Source organism: Rattus norvegicus, chromosome 1, assembly GCF_021556685.1.
Source record: "Rattus norvegicus strain SHRSP/BbbUtx chromosome 1, alternate assembly SHRSP_T2T, whole genome shotgun sequence".
Taxonomy (NCBI): domain Eukaryota; kingdom Metazoa; phylum Chordata; class Mammalia; order Rodentia; family Muridae; genus Rattus; species Rattus norvegicus.
In genome coordinates, this window is record NC_141534.1 from 9,093,542 (window position 1) to 9,111,761 (window position 18,220).

The 18,220-nt window shown below is 39.4% G+C and overlaps 1 protein-coding gene across 2 annotated transcripts in view; it reads right to left on the reverse strand.

Annotated features, from left to right (window-relative positions):
• The window catches only part of Pex3 (peroxisomal biogenesis factor 3), a 42,127-nt gene extending 23,921 nt beyond the window's left edge, over positions 1-18,206 (reverse strand). The window contains exons 1-4 of one of the 2 annotated variants that reach the window (XR_015643326.1): positions 17,904-18,206; positions 11,315-11,446; positions 6,624-6,705; positions 1,294-1,337 (exon numbers count right to left, since the gene is read on the reverse strand). Coding sequence is in view for 1 of the 2 variants with exons in the window: in NM_031350.2 (NP_112640.1) it covers positions 1,294-1,337; positions 6,624-6,705; positions 11,315-11,446; positions 17,904-17,976 (331 nt within the window). In the remaining variant the exon portion in view is untranslated. 2 annotated transcript variants of the gene reach the window in all.
• Between the last annotated feature and the right edge of the window lie 14 nt (positions 18,207-18,220).

Genomic DNA, 18,220 nt, shown 5'->3' on the forward strand with positions numbered 1-18,220 from the left:
AAAATATATCAATTTAAAATATTTTATACTTAATGGATCTCTTTATAACATACATATAATATTTTAGGTCCCCTTCCCTTCCTCCCCAGTCTTTTGATTTTAAGCAGGGTCTCACTCCCTAGCCGAGGTAGGCCTCAAGCTCAGGATCCTCTTGTCTCAGTGTTGGGATTGCAGGCTAGTGTCATGCTTGGCTAGGGAGGATTTCTCAACTGAAGAACTACTTACAAATATATATTGGACAGAGGAATTATATGTTAGATGCTGGGAAAGCAAAGCAAATTGGGTATGAAACTCTGTTGGTATATGCCTGCCTAGTGTTCACGACGCCCTGAATCTCTCTCCAGCATTGACATGCAGATGGGACAAGTTGTATGAGTAAGCAGATGAGTAAGCTGTATCTTTAGAGCTCTTTAGAGCTAGCTTAGAATTTAGGATAGAGAGTGAAGAACCCCTGCTTTCAGTGACAGGTAAAAGTGAAGGCCAGGAGAGATTTGGATGAGGTAGAGAGGACAGGAAAAAAGAAAGACTTCTCCTCCCAGCAGCCCAGTACAGCATTCAGGGCAGAGAAGGGAGCACAGGTGTCCAGGGGACAAACGGTATGGCCAGCTGAGAAAGTCCCAGGGGACTCAGAAGCAGAGACTACTTCTGGTACCTATGAGGACTGCTAGGATAGAGACAAGAGCAGAAACTAGGGTGTAGAAGCAACGAGTAGGTGTGAAGAAGCGAAGAAAGAAGTTTGAAACAGCTGTTCACAGGGCATGCAAGAAAGGGCAGTAGCCGAACGAAAATGTAGGACATCAAGAAGTTGAAGGTGTCCTCCAACAGGGGAGACATCAAGAAGTTGAAGGTGTCCTCCAACAGGGGAGACATCGTTTGGGAACTATGCTAGCTGAAACGGATGGAGAAACAGGAAAGCCTGCTGGTAGGAAGGTTTGAGACATATATAAAAGGCCTAGGGATGGTCTTTGATTGAAATTTTTATTACTAATGAAATTTTGTGTAAAATATGAAATTAAAGTTGCTATTTGGGTTGGATAAAAAATTCCTTTAAAATATATTTAAAACATAAGCATATACAGTTTTATACCATACCTTAAAACAACAATATCACCACCATCACTAACAAAGTGTTGTCTGGAAACAGACACTGATCCCTTGCTTTATGAATATCTAGATTTAAACCTGACTATTCGGTGAGATAGGGAAAGAAGAGTCATGTACATACTATGATACAAAAAGTTCCTGTTACAAATAGCTCACAGATGTGCTGTCATACAGAACACTCGGGCTTACTTATTATCTTTAGATCCTCCCATATTTCCAGCTTGTTTGAAGGCCTAAAGGGGAAAAAAAATCAGAAAACATGAAAATAATAATCTACATGCTAGTATAACTCTGAACTACATAGAGCTTTATTTTAAGTTAAAATTAAAACAACTCACAAATTTTAAAAATTCAAAGAACATACAAATATTGAAGAAACAAAGACAACAAGATAACAAAACAATAAGCTAACGAGCACCTTTGCTAGTGCACACTCCTCCAATCCCTGCCCTCTGTCTGAGCACACTCAGACCGTCAAGCGAGCCGGGCAGTCTCTCCCCTCTGCGTATCTTCTTGCATAGACTCAAGTAGATCCTTAGCAAAGCTAAGTCACAGCTTGTGTTGCTTACAGTGTCACTCTAAGCACATGACTGACACATACGTTTACAGTGTCACTCTAAGCACATGACTGACACATACGTTTACAGTGTCACTCTAAGCACATGACTGACACATACGTTTACAGTGTCACTCTAAGCACATGACTGACACATACGTTTGGTGCTCAGCAAACTGGAGATATTCTCCCTCCTGCTCTTCAAATCACCACTGGAGGCTTCTCAGGTTGGTTCTTAAATCTTTTTGCTTGAGCCTTTACTCTTTAATTTTAAAAGGGAAAGCTATTCTGAGCTGATCCTGTTCTAAGCCTGCTGCAGATCTGGAACGAACATTTCTTTAAGAGTTCTGGTCCTTGGTGCTTAGGAATGGCAGAGAGCACAACCTTTGACTCTGGATCAGGAACTGTTTCTAATCATTCTCAGTGAGCTAGGCTGCTGCTACCGTTTGGTGTGCTGTTGTCTCAGAGGATTGCATATTAAAGGGTTGGTAATCAGGGTGACACACTGGGAGGTAGGGAAACCTTTACTGAGCTGGAGGGACAGGGAGGTTCTAGGTCACTAAGGACACCTACAGGGCATTTGTAGACCCTGGGCCATCTAGTATTGTTCTTTTTACTTCTTGGCTATTAGGTGACAGCTTGTTCTACTGTGACTGACCCACAAGGACCATCAGAGACCCAGAGCAAATACATCGGCCTGGTCTGGACTGGAAACTTCAAAATTACAAAACGAAGTAAGCCCTGTGAAAAAGACCTGTTGACTATAAGGGGAAAATGACTAATAAGCTGTTAGATATCTATGTAGTGTTTATATGTATACATTTAAAGATAGATATTTAAAGCTTATACCCATAGTTTAATTCAAAGCAAGCTTTATATATGTATTTTGTTTTGTGCACACCAGAAGTCAGTGACAACAACATAGTCATTAGTCTCCTTCTCCCCTGAGTCCAACCACAGTAGTGTGGACTTATGCTGCAATATTCAGACGGGTTAGAGCTTTTACGTTCTATGTAACAGGGATATTCATTTCATTAAGAATATTTAATTATATTTCTGATTTAAAGACATGTGGCATAGTTTCTGTCTTTGTGGTTATACCAAGTTTATTTTACTATAAGTATTTGGTATCACATTTAACAATTAAATCACTTTATAATTACATAAAATATTTACTCAGTTATAAAGCCAAATTGATATAACCTTGTATGTTGAATATCATGTTTCCCTATTCATGGATGATTTAAACATGCTTTCACTTCTGTTGTATTGCTTAATATAAGCATTTTTGTATTTTTCAATATATTTAAAACTGCTCCTTAAATAAATTCAGACATACTACAGAAGCTTTATTTACTAAAAAATAAAATAGTAATGTATCCGGGAGATCGGTCCATAGTAGTACAAGGGCATTACTTATTTAAAAAACATACTGTAGGCCAGTAAAATGATTCAGTAGGTATTAAGACCTGCTGCCAAGTTTAATGATCTTGAATTTATTCCCAGGACCAACATGGTGAAAGCAGAGAGCTAACTGCTGCAAATTATCCTGCTATTAGCACACACAAAATAAATAAATTCAATAAAAATCAATACCAAAAAAAAAAAAAAAACCACCGAAAAGGTGGGTGGTCATGGCACACACCTTTAATAACAACACTTGGGAGGAAGAGGTGGGTGAGTTGGAAAATTCTAGGGCAGCCTAGGCTACGTAGAGAAACCCTATCTTGAAAAACATAAATAAAGTAATAATAAAATAATAAATAAGTAAATGAATGTAATAAAAGCATCTTGAGTGACGTATAGCACCGCACTGTGTGACTGCACTATGTAGAGAGAAGGCAGTATTTTCAGAGCACCTATGTCAAAGAACGATATTCTCACTGCTTTCAATTTGCCATAAATATTTTTATAGAATAGAATGAAAATTATTTACTAGAACACAAAGAAACAAAATATAGGCCAATAATCCTTATTGTAATGGGACATAAATCTGTGTTTCAATAAGAAGTTCAGTTACAGGGTGGACAGGGCTCAGAGGTTGAGAGAACACTCTACCTTCCAGAGGCCCTGAGCTTGGGTCTCGGTGTCTCACTGGTGGCTCACACGGGCAGTAATGACAGTTCCAGCTCCATCTGATGCTTTTTCAGGCACCAGGACTCACATGCACATACTACCCACCCCCGTGTAATTAAACAGTGAATTAGACCTTAAAAATTTAGAGTTATTACAATTAAAGCCGAGCCATTACTAGAAGGTAGGAAGTCCTTAGAAGTAATCTGTAAAGGGGCAGACTGGAGCACAGGAACTGGAACCTTATTTCATGTGGGGGACTTGGTGGGTGAGACAGAGTGAACGACCGAGGGAGAACTGCACTGATAATCATCATAAGCAGACTGTGCCTGTAGGTTTAAATCTTCACCTGAGGGTTCAATGTAGCTCAGTGGTACAACCCTTGACCATTATGTCTGAGGTCCTGGTTCTCAGGATCAGAAAACAAACAAAACAAAATATGTGCATGCGTGTACGTGTGCGTGTGTACACACACACACACACACACACACACACACACACACAAAATTATCTTTTCAAGTAATTCTGATTTCAAATCACACAGAACAGGGAAAGTACTATCCGTGTAGATTTTCTTCAAAATAATCTTCAAGTGGATATCTACTTCAGGTTAAACGCGGCTTGTCTCTGTGGTGTCACTGAAATACAAATCTCCCTAAAGCTTAGGTCAGTGCTTGCCAAGCACTCTACTGCTTGTGATGAGGATGTCTGAGGTTCCCTGCCAGATGCCCAAGCAACGATGGCTCCTTTCTGCTATCATGCGCCTGCCGAAACAAAGCTATCAGATCATTTGTTTATCCCTCATCAGTTACAAACAAATGAGTTCAAAAAGAAAACCAGCTCGCCTGGCCGGTTCTATGAAACCAGAGATGACTGGATTATAAAAGCGACTGTCACCTGGTAGGCCTTGTTAGTCTGTTTTATACAAATGTTTTTCAAATGGACACCGATAAATTGCAAAACTAATTACGAAGTACAAGGAAAGCAAGGAAATGACATTAAGGTACATAATTATAAGCACTGAGTGAAGACTACAATTCGTCTTAAACTCTGGAATTTAAGAAATTTACCTTCTTGTGTACTGAGTTAAGTTTTCACAGGATTTTGCAAAATCAATCCTTTTCTTTTCTTTTTTTTTTTTTTTTTTTTTTTGGTTCTTTTTTTCGGAGCTGGGGACCGAACCCAGGGCCTTGCACTTCCTAGGCAAGCGCTCTACCACTGAGCTAAATCCCCAAAAAATCAACCCTTTTCTAAACTCCTGTATTTTCTTTTAGAATTTATTTTACCCTGGAATTAATATGTTTGAATTGTTCTATGTTTAACCAATTTCCCTTTGCTTGTCAATTCAATGCCTTAAGCCGAAATGTATTTTATTAGGTTTTCGTTTGTCTGTTTCCTAGTGCTGGAGACTGAGTTGAAGGCCTGAAGAGGCGAAGAGCAGCTCTCCTAAGCGTCTGGAGTGGAGATCTTTGTGGAGACGCCTGCTGAAGAGGAGGAAAGTCACCACGCTCACCTGCTATCCTTCTGTTGTTTTTTTATATAAAAGGCCAACTCAATTTAAATCTGTCTTTGCCTCTTAATAAGACTAACGTCTAAGACAATCACAGCTGTTTTCTGTCCTTTATTTATGCACATTCAAGCAGTAATTAGTTGCTTTTTGCCTGTGATTTATTTGTTCATATATCTTCTTATATAATTATACATAGTAATTTATAAGCCATACTTTACATCTGTAAAGTGGAGATTAAATTCAGTCTATTTCTAAGAATGACAAATCACCTGCCACTGGTATTCTATTTGAATCAGATAAAAAGTTTTAATATATGCTCATTATTATTTTGGGAAGCATTCTCTGAGCTAAGTGGCAAAATGTTTAACTCATGTGAGTCCAATCTCAGGATTATAGAACAGAAGACAAAAGTCCACAAGTTTGCTGCCTAACCTGCCTCAGTACTTAGTTTCTGCTTGCAAAATCCAGATGATAACATCTGGCTCACTGATATATTGTGAAAATCACATGAGAGCACGCAGGTGTGGAAGGCTCCTAGCACCAGGATTGCCACAGAATTGCAAATAGTACTTTCTGCCTTGCTACTTGAGGCCATTATAGTCAAGAAAATATTTCAGATAAACCACTTGATTAAGATTTACTTGGTTTGGGAGTGTAACTCAGTGGTGAGCATGGACATGTATAGGTTCCTGGAGTTCCCTCCTCACCTGTGTCTCTCTCCTCTCACTGTCCTTTCTCTTCCTTCCTTCCTCCCTCCCTCCCTCCCTCCCTTCTTCCCTTCCAGCCATAAAATTTACTTATTGAAACCACCACTGTCCATATTTTGGACATTATCCAAAGCAGCAGTCATTTGTTACTGGAACGCTCCTCAGTGTAGCACAGAATTTAATTTCTGATGCCTATGTGCAAGACACACACCACACATTAGGTTATGTATGCAGGTGGTGCTCTCTGAACTGCCCCAATAACCTGTCAGTATCATAGCTCATGTTATACTGTCTATCATCAGCCACTTACTTATAGAGTCATGGTCCTTCTCTAAAACACTCTCCTACACTGCTAGCACTATGAGAGGTGCAATATTGAACAGAAAGATTTTTAGTTTTAGATTTCTGCTGCAGGGATATAGTCTATAAGTACTCAATAATAAACTATTGAGTAATGTAAAATGATAGAAAATATTCACATAAAGACAACACATATTATTGTTCCATATGATTTGCGTAACGAGAGTTTAAATAAAATTAAATATGGATTAAATGACATGTATTTTTAAGTTTTAATTTAAAAATAAGGAAACAGGAATGCATTAAAGTACTTAGCTCATTCTACAACCATTGACAGCATTCCAATAAGCCAAAGAACATAGCGTGCTTTTACCTGTTTTTCAACAAAGCTGTCAGACTCTCCGAGTTGAGCTGCTGCATTAAGGCCTCTCTCAGTGTTGGCAGCATGGACAGCACTGTCCCACAAACAGAAAAAAAAGACACTTACACATGGCATGAACACAGTCATTGAGATATTCATACTGTTTTAGGCTACACAATAGTAATAGCAACTTGCAAGCGTTGGGGGGAACTCTCCAGGGTAGAGGGTTCCAATTATTACTACTAAGTATATACAACCACTACACACCAATAAACCATGATCTGCTTATGTTAACTGCAACATTATCATATCATAATCAGAGCGATGCAAACAAGAGCAAGAAGAAGACAGGATGGAAAGACTGTCCCTCCTGTTAACAGGGGGCTCTCTGAACTATGGTTTATAGATAACCCCTTTTCCTTTCTTTCTATACTCTCCAAAACTCCAATGTAAATTTATTTCTGATTAAATAAAAACAACCAATTTTATAGTCATACCTTTTGTCTCATATTCATAATTCTAGGAAAATATTGCTTATACTAGAAGACCATGTTTATTATAATAAGCACATAAGTGCGTCCGTCTAAACTTTGAGTGCTCCCAGGTCTGTTTGGGTTTTGCTAATGGCTGTGGCATTACCTGTCACTCCTGGGAAGAATGTGAAGACAAAGGGAGATTCAGGACTCTATGGGGAAAGTATGAACAGAGCCACGGGAGCTACCCCGAGTCTCTACAGGGGGCAGAGGACAAGCACAGGAAGAAATTAAGAGGGGTTTCTAGCATGAGACAAGTAATGATTAAAAAACAAAAAGCACAAACAAAGCAAACCCCAAGAGATCACAAATAGCACCCTCTAAAGGTCAAAGTTGAGTGTACAGCTCTTCTGTCTTGATGAGACAGAAAATCCTATACGGGAAATGTCAGGCTCTCTGCTGCCCAACACTTCACTTCCTCATCTTGCACACCCTGGAGTTGCAGTAAACGACCTCACCCTGCATATTTTAACTTCTTAGACTGTTGAGATCATTAGCTAAAGAAGGGGCTCAAACATGAGAATGTCACCTTGGTATATGTGGCTTGGTATATGTCTAGACAGTCCCTGTATCTGTAGACTTTGCACGTACAGATTCAAACAATTGCAGACTAAAATATTCGAAAATCGTGTCTATATTGGACATGTGCCTTCTTTTTCCTTGGTATTATCCCCTAAACAGCACACCAACCGCCACTCACATTTTATTACAGTGAATGTACTCTAGAAGTGATTCCAAGTGTACAGACAGGTAACTACAGGCCACTGAAAATGCTATGTCACTTAATGGACTAGTTGAACATCCTCAGATTTTGGAATCAATTTTTCATGACTAATAAGGGGAAAGTGTAAGCTACCTTAGAAACAAACAAATAAAAAGGCCTATATTCAGAAAATGGAGTTCATGGAGAGCTAGTTTGACAATTATGGGGTGTAACAACCTAATTTGAAAAGTCTTTCTGATTATCCTGTTCCCCCAGCCATCTGTATGAACACTGAGCAGATAAACTTCTGTGTCCTCAGTCGTCTGTTCTCTACAACATTTTAAAAAATTCTATTTATTTCACATGTATGTGTGTGCATGCCTGAATGTATATCCATGTACAGTGTATGTGTAGGAGCCAGTGGAGGTCAGAAAAGGTCGTTGCATGCTCTGCTGCTAGAGTTAGACATGATTATGAGCTGCCATGTGGATGCTGGGAACCAAACACAGGTCCTCTGAGTTCTTAACTTCTGAGCCATCTCTCCACCACTATGCTAAACATTTCTGATCCAGACACAGATTGCAGAAGCTGTGTAGGCTGGAACCTGTACTTCCGTTTTCTCATCTGTAAGTTGAAGGTAACTCAGGGCCTGTCCTGTAGGACTGCTGTGGGGATTGAGGTACTTACAACATTTACAAAAGTACTGACTCACTCATGGAAATAGCCTAAGCTACTGTTACCGTTCTTTTTTGGGAGAGCGTTCTAAAGACATAATCTAGAATCTTCTTAGCAAGTAAGAGGCAGGGATGCACTATCTTGACTACCACATAGTATACTGTGATCCTCTACCCAAACCACACAATTCATTACTACAGTCCAATTACTGAAGTTAGTATTTCTAGAAGTCATAATGTACTGTTTGTTCATTACAGTTTATTTTCAGTTTGAATTTCCAATGTTCATTAAATACTATGCATCATTCTGAATCTGTAAAATTGACTCATCACACAAAAAAATTCATCTATCACAGTCCAAAAAACAAAATGTATTTTGTATTCTGAAACTTTATTAGTGATATCAGTTACACAAATAAACATCAGGCCATGTGTAAATGTAATGAGCTTCTCTCCTCAGTCTTCAGTAAATTCTCAGTCAAGAAAGGAAAAGGATAAACCCCTGAAGCATTCCCTCATAAACTGACATTAACCTCTCCTGGATGAAAACTGAAGCCCTCCATGCCGACGGTCTGCCCATCAAAGATTTCTAAGTCAGAGGGCTAATCACATTATTTGCATCCTCTTGTAAATGCATACCAGGAAGTTAGTTTGTCAAGCTTTTTAGAGAACTTGTATTTTACCTTCATTTTTAATTGTCTGCAGTCTGGTATCTGCTGAGGGTTGTGGTGGTCACGACATGCGTCAGCTCCACCTTCTAAGAGCAGTGAAATGAAGCAGCAGATTCATTACTGTGTTCACATCTCTTAGCCCATGAGTACTCTTGTGGGAACTCCTCTACCCGGGAACTGGACCTGGTAACTCACCAAGCTTTCTTAGACTGGGAAGAATCATTTCAAGCTTTTAATTTTTTAGACACAGTCTCACTATAGCTGTATTGGAACATGGTTGGCCTTGAACCCATAAAGAACTGTTTGTCTCTGCCTTCTGTTAGTCTCTGGGGCTAAAAGTATGGACCACTGTGCCTGGCTCTGGTATTTCTTACCTCCACTTCTTCCTTCCCCAAGTGTCAGAGACCTTCTTTCCTGATCCTCCTCCCTCTCTACTATTCTTCATAGGCATTTCCCCCAAGCATTGCTTGTACATCTTCCCATTTGATTCTGGGAGGCGCAATATGACACAGGGTTTTGCCAAAGTGAGAGGTATTTTGAGATCCCAAAAGTGACCTTTTACTATTTTGTGAAAACTTGCACAATCATCTGAAGCAGACTTCACACTCTCTCACCACTCACTGACATGTCCTCAGTAGCACCGCATGTTCAAGGTGATTTTTAAGTCCACGCGCCAAGTGTCTATGTGCCAAGCATCTTATGTGGGGAATCTCACTGTCTTCTCACACACTACTTCTCTACTTTAAACAGGGACTAGCTATATGGCCCTGCTGCCATCAAACAGTCCTCCTGCCTAAGTGTCCCAAGTGCTAGGACGTGGATCAAACTCCAGGGCTTTGTGCGTGCTAGGCAAGCACCATCACCAGCTGAGCTATATCCCGGGTCCTTCACAATACATTTCTGAAGGAAGTTTTATAAAGGTCATTTTACAGGAAGAGCTGAGGTTCAGATTAGCCCAAAGAACACAGATTATACAACTTAAACTGGAAACTGATCTGGTGGTATCAGCCTCCCGAGAGCCCCAGTCATCCTGGCTGTGCGCATGCGCTGTCATTATGGCCAGTACTTCTGAATAGGGTTTCACAGAACCCTATATAAACCCAAAAATAAACTCGCATATAGCTGTGAACTTATCTTCTCTTTGACCTTAGCTTTTCCTCTATAACGTGAGGTAAGTGAGCTAGCAATAAGGTCCTCTCGGATCTAGAGAAAAGCCTACTCGTAGAGCGGAATGAGATACACTGAGCTTTGTAAATTCCCTCTAAGGTAGCCTTTAAAGAAATGTCAGAGAGAAAAAACAGGCTTTAAACAGTAGAAGGAGCAGACTTGACGTAGATTTGAGAAACTGGTTTTCCAGGCATCACCCCAGTTAGAACCTAACTCCTTACTCTCTTCAAACTGAGCAGACTGACTGTATTGTGGCCTTTTCCCAGTAGGTTTCTGGCTCTGGTAGTTACATTATTACCATTAATTAAGTGATTGAGCAGACACTGTCGCGGAATGCTTATGTCCTACAGTGTCCTGCTGGAGACCTAATAGGCTTTGGGCTCTGTGCTGTGACCTACGAGGCCGCATGGGTGGGTCAGGCCTTTCTCCACAGCTTTGCTTCCTAGCACTCATCTGCTTTCCCTTGCTGCAGTGCCTGTGTGCTGTTCTTGTAATGTTTCTAGCATGTTCTCCTCTCAGGCATTTTCTCTCCATATTGTACCATGAGACTTTACAGCACAGGCCATCTGGTCAGAGGCACGAGCCCCCGACCACACTCTGCAGAGGTGTCCACTCCTCCCAGCTTTCCTTTCTGTACTGGGTCCACTGCAGCCTAAGGTTACCTTTGTGCTGTTTGCTGTCTTTCCACTAGAACCTGCTGGAGCTCAGGGGATCTTACTCTGTTTACTGCCTACTCACTCAGGGGCAGGCACTGTGAATATCTGCTGAATGAATGCATAAGTGAGTATTTATACGGCTTTAAAAATTCACGTGGAAATTACGTATCTCTGTTAACAGGACTATTGGGTAGGTTTATCACACGTTCCTCATCTTTCCCATACACTGGAGCCTGAGGCTATGAATTAATACAAACCAACAAGCACTTTAACATAGATACATATATGCGTCTGCTTACCTGTCATATTGCAAGTCCTCTGGTTACTTTCAAAATGGTACTGTCGCCGAGCTTGGGCAATGTACTCTGCAGCTTCTCTTTCTTGTATTTCTCTAAGTTTTTTCTGTCCATATTTTCCCAGGATATAGACTCCTAAAAGTCATTTAAAAAACAAAACAAAACAAAACAAAACAAAGTAGTATATTAACTGGAGTACTAAAAATTCTAACCAATATTTTAAGCACTTTTGATTAAATCATGAGGTTGATACTAGGGACAAGCTGAAAATACAGTTTCTAAAAGACTTTTATTAAAGAACTGAAAAGGGAAAGGAGATACAGTGTTTACTTATATATTTATTTATTTATTTTACATGCATATAATATATTTTAATATAGCTAGTAAAAAAAGAAGACATTAACAGACAAGAAGCAGAAAGGCATTGGATTTATAAAGTCTGGCAGCATCTTTAATAGTTAATTGAAAATATTCTAAACATTCAGCAACGGAGGGTTATTTAAATAAATTATGATCTGTTCACATAATGGTATCTTATGTAGTTATTAAAAACCACATTGCTAAATAGTTAATGAGTCGAGGAAAGATCTACCTCATACTATTAGGTGATAAAATAACATCCAGGAAGTCTGTGTTTTAATGGAACAGATACACAGAAAAGTACATACTTAATTTCTAAAGTAAGATAAACTGTGATAATTGCGATTGTGTTTGCTTTTCTATATTTTCCATGTTGTCGTCAATGGCCACATAACTTTAAAAATCTCTACAGTAAAAGATTTAAAGGAATGAGAGAAGGGTATATCGTCAGGAAGACATGCATTTATCCACCCCTGTATTAGAAAAACATCTGAGAAAATAAGAAAATATAACTTACGCTGTCTACAAACTACTAATTCAAATGACAAAGGAAACAGGAAGACAGCACCGTAACACAACGGTGTAAAATATGGCAGGGTTGTGTGGTCTTCAGCACAGGATGTAAGGGGGTGCATTTTTGTCATCTACTGGGTGAGTAGCCATTGGTTTTCTTTTTTTTTTTTTTTTTTTTTGGTTCTTTTTTTTCGGAGCTGGGGACCGAACCCAGGGCCTTGCGCTTCCTAGGCAAGCGCTCTACCACTGAGCTAAATCCCCAACCAGCCATTGGTTTTCTTAACTGGGAATCTGATGAGCATTCAGTGTTAAACGTGATGAGGATGCAGCGGCAGTCGAATCTCCTTTATTTTGGTCAGTTCCACACATGTAACAGCGCACTGAGATCACAGTCACCACTGCCCTGCTCCCCACTCTCACTTCTCTCCACTCCTGCTGCTCCACTACTTTCCTCAGGCAGTCCCCCACACAAGATGGCTTGTTTTAACTAACTATCTCGGATTGGCATCAGAGGGTTTACTAAACAGTACAATGGATAGTAGAAGTGGATTCACGGACTATTTCAGTAAGCGTTTAAGAACTTGATGAGCTGAAACATTTTAGTACCATTTCTATAAACATGGACGCAAGGCCTTTTTCCTCAGGGATGGCTTAACCTGGAACCCAGAAAAGTCCTCCAAATCCAACAAGTTACAGCAATGACAGAGTTGCCTTTGTTTTGGGTACATGATTTTGTCATAGTGCCAAAGGTCAGAATTCAACAAGCTTATAGAAGAGGCTGTGTTATTGTTTCATTTTTGTTTGCTAATAAGTATCAATGTGTGCCAGAGCTTGATTTCATTATAAATCCTAGCAGCAAGGGCTCAGAGGGCTAACCATCATTCATTTATCTCCTCTGTCTGGGGCTTATACTATCTCCTAAAAGGCCTCAAGAATTATGCCTAACATAGTTGGATTAGGTCCGTTTCTCACAAGCAAGGACAAGGTAGACATCAGGAGCTGCAAAGCAAATATATCCTAAATTATTTTCACTAAATCAGATGTTGTGGATGATTTAAGATGTTATATATCTTTAGATGGTTCCATAAAATTGTGTGCTGAATAGGAATAGTATGGTTGTTGTTACTACACATACAAATACATGCATTATAATTAAGCTCCAAGAGCAAAGAGAAATCAATAAATGCTGTTCATTGGCTGTCTTTTCTGTAACATCACAGCAGCACAGCCATTAGAATAAGAGAGGCATATGGGGCTCATGCCCATAAGTCCAGTTGAGGCAGGAGGGCTTTTTACCATTTTGAGGGGAACCTGGGATATACTGTGAGAACCTATTCCCCTTCCCTCACCACAAAGATCCCAAGAGAATGAAGAAACTGACTTAAATTTAGCAAAGTGACCCTCCAACAGGCAATTCTGGTTCACCTAGTTCTGAACATACTGCTTGTACCTTATCTCCATAACATATTACTGAAGGTTACACACACAGTGATTATTATCTCTCAAGTTATGTTGCAAAATGAATCGTTGATGTGACACTCTTTACTTGGTAAGTGCAGTATATTCTAGCTAAAGCTAGAATGGGCTTAATTGTGTGCACTGCTGTCCCGTGCCACAGGCTGATATACTGAACCTGAGAACAAAAGGTCAATACAAAGTGAGATCAGTGGGCCTCAATCCCACACGGCCAGTCCTGAGAGGAAGGTAAAAGGTAGACAGAGATATGTACAAAGGAAAGACAATTTGAAGGCTTCTGGAAGTTCTCTGTGGCTTTCCAGCAGTCAGTATTCAGTTGCAGAAGCCAGTGTGAAACAAGATGGCCACCACATGGCACAGCCTAGTAGGATCCCTTTCACAGGACGGAAGGAACAAACCCCACAGACACCTTGATCAGGACTATTAACTTCAAAAGTATAAGATGAATTTTAGTTTTGTAAGTTTCTCACTTGGTAGGTTTCATTATGGAAGCCCTAGAAAAGTCACACATGAAATTGGGCTTAAGTCCTAGACAAACTGTCTTTCTTGAGTTAGCACTGATATTTCGAGTCAAGGTCTAGTTCACTTAAGATCTCATATATAAAAATCACAAACTGACTTCTTCTAATGTTTCTCTAGGAAACACTAATGAAAGAAAGAAAACTGCCATTAGCTAAGACAGACTTAGGACTGCCTCCGCTTCACTGGCAATGTGACGTGAACCAGCCAGCTGGTGAGGTGACTTGGAGCAGGCAGCTTACTCCTCTGCATAGACATCTTTTTCATGTGTAAAATCAAATAGCTGTAAATTTCCTCTGTAGCTATAATCTTCATTATTAGCAATTAAAATATCTACTAAATACCAAAAAAAAAAAAAAGCGAAAATGTTTTGATGTTTCCTTTCATGGCCAGTTAAGCAAAATATCTTTGTATAAATCATTTGTTTTAAAACCATCTCTTAGTTTTGTCTTCCGGGAGAAAAGTTCCTATAGCACAACTACTTTCAATAACAATTTGAAAATAATCCATCAACATTGCTTCCAATCAAGCAGATTCCCAATTTCTAATGTTTGCATTCTATTTCAATCTTTTTTCAGTGCTGAGTAGTGAACTTGTCCATTTGGTGACATCTCCATTTCAGCATTGAGGCGTTCCTGAACTATACTCTACACCTGAAGAAATAGAATCTGAAGGAAGGAGTCTATATTTTTCTGAAGCACTTTAAATGGTCTTCATCCATAGCAAAGACTGAGAAGCAAGTGCACACAGATCCTGCCCGCATTACACACAATGGCATAGTAAGGAAGGCATTCACAGTGTGGATTACTTTATTTCCATGTATGCTCTCCAGACTATAGCCCAGTAGAGTTAGAGTAGGCCTTATTCTTGTTCAAACGGAAAGTCGATAAATGACAAAAAAAAAAAAAAATCCCTAAAGAGGTTAAAAATTCCAAGGCTTAAGATATAACTCCATGTTCTGTGCTTTTAAAAAATCACCAGATATTAAGTGGGAATCCAGTTCCTCTGTTCTGTGACACTTTCGCTTATCCAGTGGTTTTCAAAGTATGGTCCTGGCATCCCTGGAGTCAGTTTAGGGATCCGTGAGGTCCACAAATATTTGTGTCATACTGAGATGTTGGGACTGGCATCCTGAGTGTTCACTGGAGGATTTTAGTAGCTATTTAATGGGAGGCATCATACATGACTACAGAAGGGATGAGAATTTAGCTTTCTTCAGTTAAGCCAAACTAAAGACCTTTGCAATTGTAAAATAATGCCATTCTTCTCACTAATTTCCAAAAATGTTTCATATTAATATTTAATAGGCTTATTGTTGTTACCTTAAATGAGCTAATACCTTTGGTTTTAACCTTAAATTCTCAAGTAGATATAGAATTCAGGAGGCTGTTGGGGGGGGGCTCTTAATTTCTAATAGTATAAAGATTTCCCATCAAACAGTTTGAGAACCACTGTTCTTCTCCCGCCTCAAGCGGTCAAACTGTGTGAATGGACAAGCAGCAATTACCATCCGAAATGTAGGGAAGAAGGAATTCTGACTTTAGAAGCCACACAACTCAAAGTTCTGCCTTGCTGTGTTTTTCCAGCACTAAATATCTCTTTTGATCATGCATAATAACACTTTAATCAGCTTTCAAAATGTGTCACTCCTCTTGTGAAATCTGCCTCATTTTAAGTAACTCCAGGTTGCTGCATACTACTGGGCTCTGTATTCAACTCTACCGTGGTCTGTAAACAGTATTTTACTTATCTCTTCATTCTTTAAACATTAAACAATCTGCTAAGGCAGAGTAGTAGAGTAATGAATGATAATATGTGTTGGGATCTAACACACTTGGGATTGAATTCTTATTTCCTTATTAGTAACTCAAACTCTTAGCAAGTTTCTTAGGGTGTGGGAACTCTAGTTTCTACATTTAAAATATGGCCAAATAATAAGTATCCTGCTGTCATTTCCAGAAGTTGGAAAGAACTTAGTATGCTGTTCAACATTCAGTGAGTCTCTAATAAATATATGATTAAAAATACATATATTATACCTATTCAATCATACTGTCCCCAGCAGTATAATCACTTAATAAATATTTCTTAAAATGTAGGATAGGAATTTCCTCAAAATACAGAAAAATATGAACTCTGTACAAAAAAAGGTTAAGTTCAGCTATTTCAAAACTTTCTATTTTGCTAAAAACCAACAGTGTTTCCACTACACCTCTGAATCTTTCCCCCTCCCTTTTGTTGTTGTTGTGTTTTGTTTTCTGTTTACCTATTTCTGTTTTTTGAGACAGGGTCTCATTATGAAGCTCTGGGTATTCTGGAACTCACTGTATAGACCACACCTCCACTCAGAGAGCTGCCTGCCTCTGCCTACAAATGCTGGGATTGAGGGTGTGTGCCACCACTCCCAGTTTTTTCCCTTCCTCTTAATCTCCAATTATAAAGCTCTCAATAGAGTTTCAAAAAAAACTTATTACTTAACCACATACTCTTTAATTTCTCCTATGACTATTTCTGATCTGTCATTAACTGCTTCATAAACCATAAGGGTTAGGCTCTCTTCTCTGAAATTGCTAGGGACAATTTTCTTTACTTAGGTAGAGCAAAAATTTTTCTTAATATGTCTTCCATGACACATACGACTTTATCTTCAACATATGTATTCTACAATATGGGTACAATTTATTAGAGAATAGAGGTAATATAAAACATATTTTATCTATAGAATATTTCCTAAGGGTGATTATTAACTATTAGCCATTTGTGCTATACCTTAAAGATATGCAGAACATGGTCATTGCCTTATTAATGATCTAATATTTTAAGTCACTTTATGATATAATTTAAGATATATATATACATACACACACACATATATATATAGTGATAACATTTCTTAAAACTTAATTTTTTTAAACTTCCTTTTTGTGTTGTTCAAAAGATTCCCTTCTTTAAAGACCTTTAATTATGAACTGAGGGTTGTCTTACCAAGACAAAGGGTTTAAAGCAGTGTGTGTGTGTGTGTGTGTGTGTGTGTGTGTGTGTGTGTGTGTGCTGCTAGTTCCCTGGGATCCAACGCAGTCAGCCTAGGCAAGTGCTCTACCACAATGTTACAATTCCAGCATCATGATATTTTATCCTAGGTGTTTCTAACTTTCCTCTCAGCCAGTGAACTCAACTGTATCACCAAAAAGACAATGACCACAACCTTGCCAGTCCTGGCAACACTGCAGAATAACCCAGTCAAGCATTGTGTTGATACATACTTTGTATTTTAAAATTTGGGAACGGAGACTATCTACTGTATACCTTACAGCAACATGCTGTTTTTAATGTACCTTTAAACACCGCATCAAAGAGCAGACTTAAGCTAATTGCCCTAGAATATTTCGAAACTCGTGTGAAAGGTTGAAAGCAGAGTTGACAAACAGAAAGAAAAATCTATCAGGAAGGCAAAGAAGAGAATTGGAAGGCAATGTATCTATACGAGAATAGTGCTTTGAAAATAAACTTCATTGGGGGTAGATTCCTGAAGGCCCGTGAGGGAAAAAGGACAGGGTCAGAATGAGGGGTAAAGGGCACAGAGAGGGAAGATAAAAGAACTTTTTGACAGTTGGGCCAATCCCTTCGACAAATCCAGAACTACTATCAGTGGGCCCTGTCTGTTTTATGTCACCTGTCACTCCTTTCTGCCAATGGCCCCTTCTAAAACCATGTTGTCACTCACCTCCAAGGACTGTGCCCAGGAAGATGCATTTCTTTTTGTGACGTTTCAGAAAATTCCACATTGATCTCAGCATCTTCAGACCCCGGGTTGTGTGGGTTGCCTAGGGGAGAGGGACTGGCTCACCAGGAAACCGTGTCTTCCGTCAATCTGGCCCGGATCTCTGGCAGAAGCGAGGTGGCGGCGCTAGGTGCTCTTCAGAAACCCCAAACGTTTCTTTGCGCAGAGGCTGTAGCCAGAGCGGAGGAAGGGGGCGTGGACTACAGCGGAGCAGCAACGCTTACGGTCCCCTAGCCCCGGCTTACTGATCCGGACCTGGG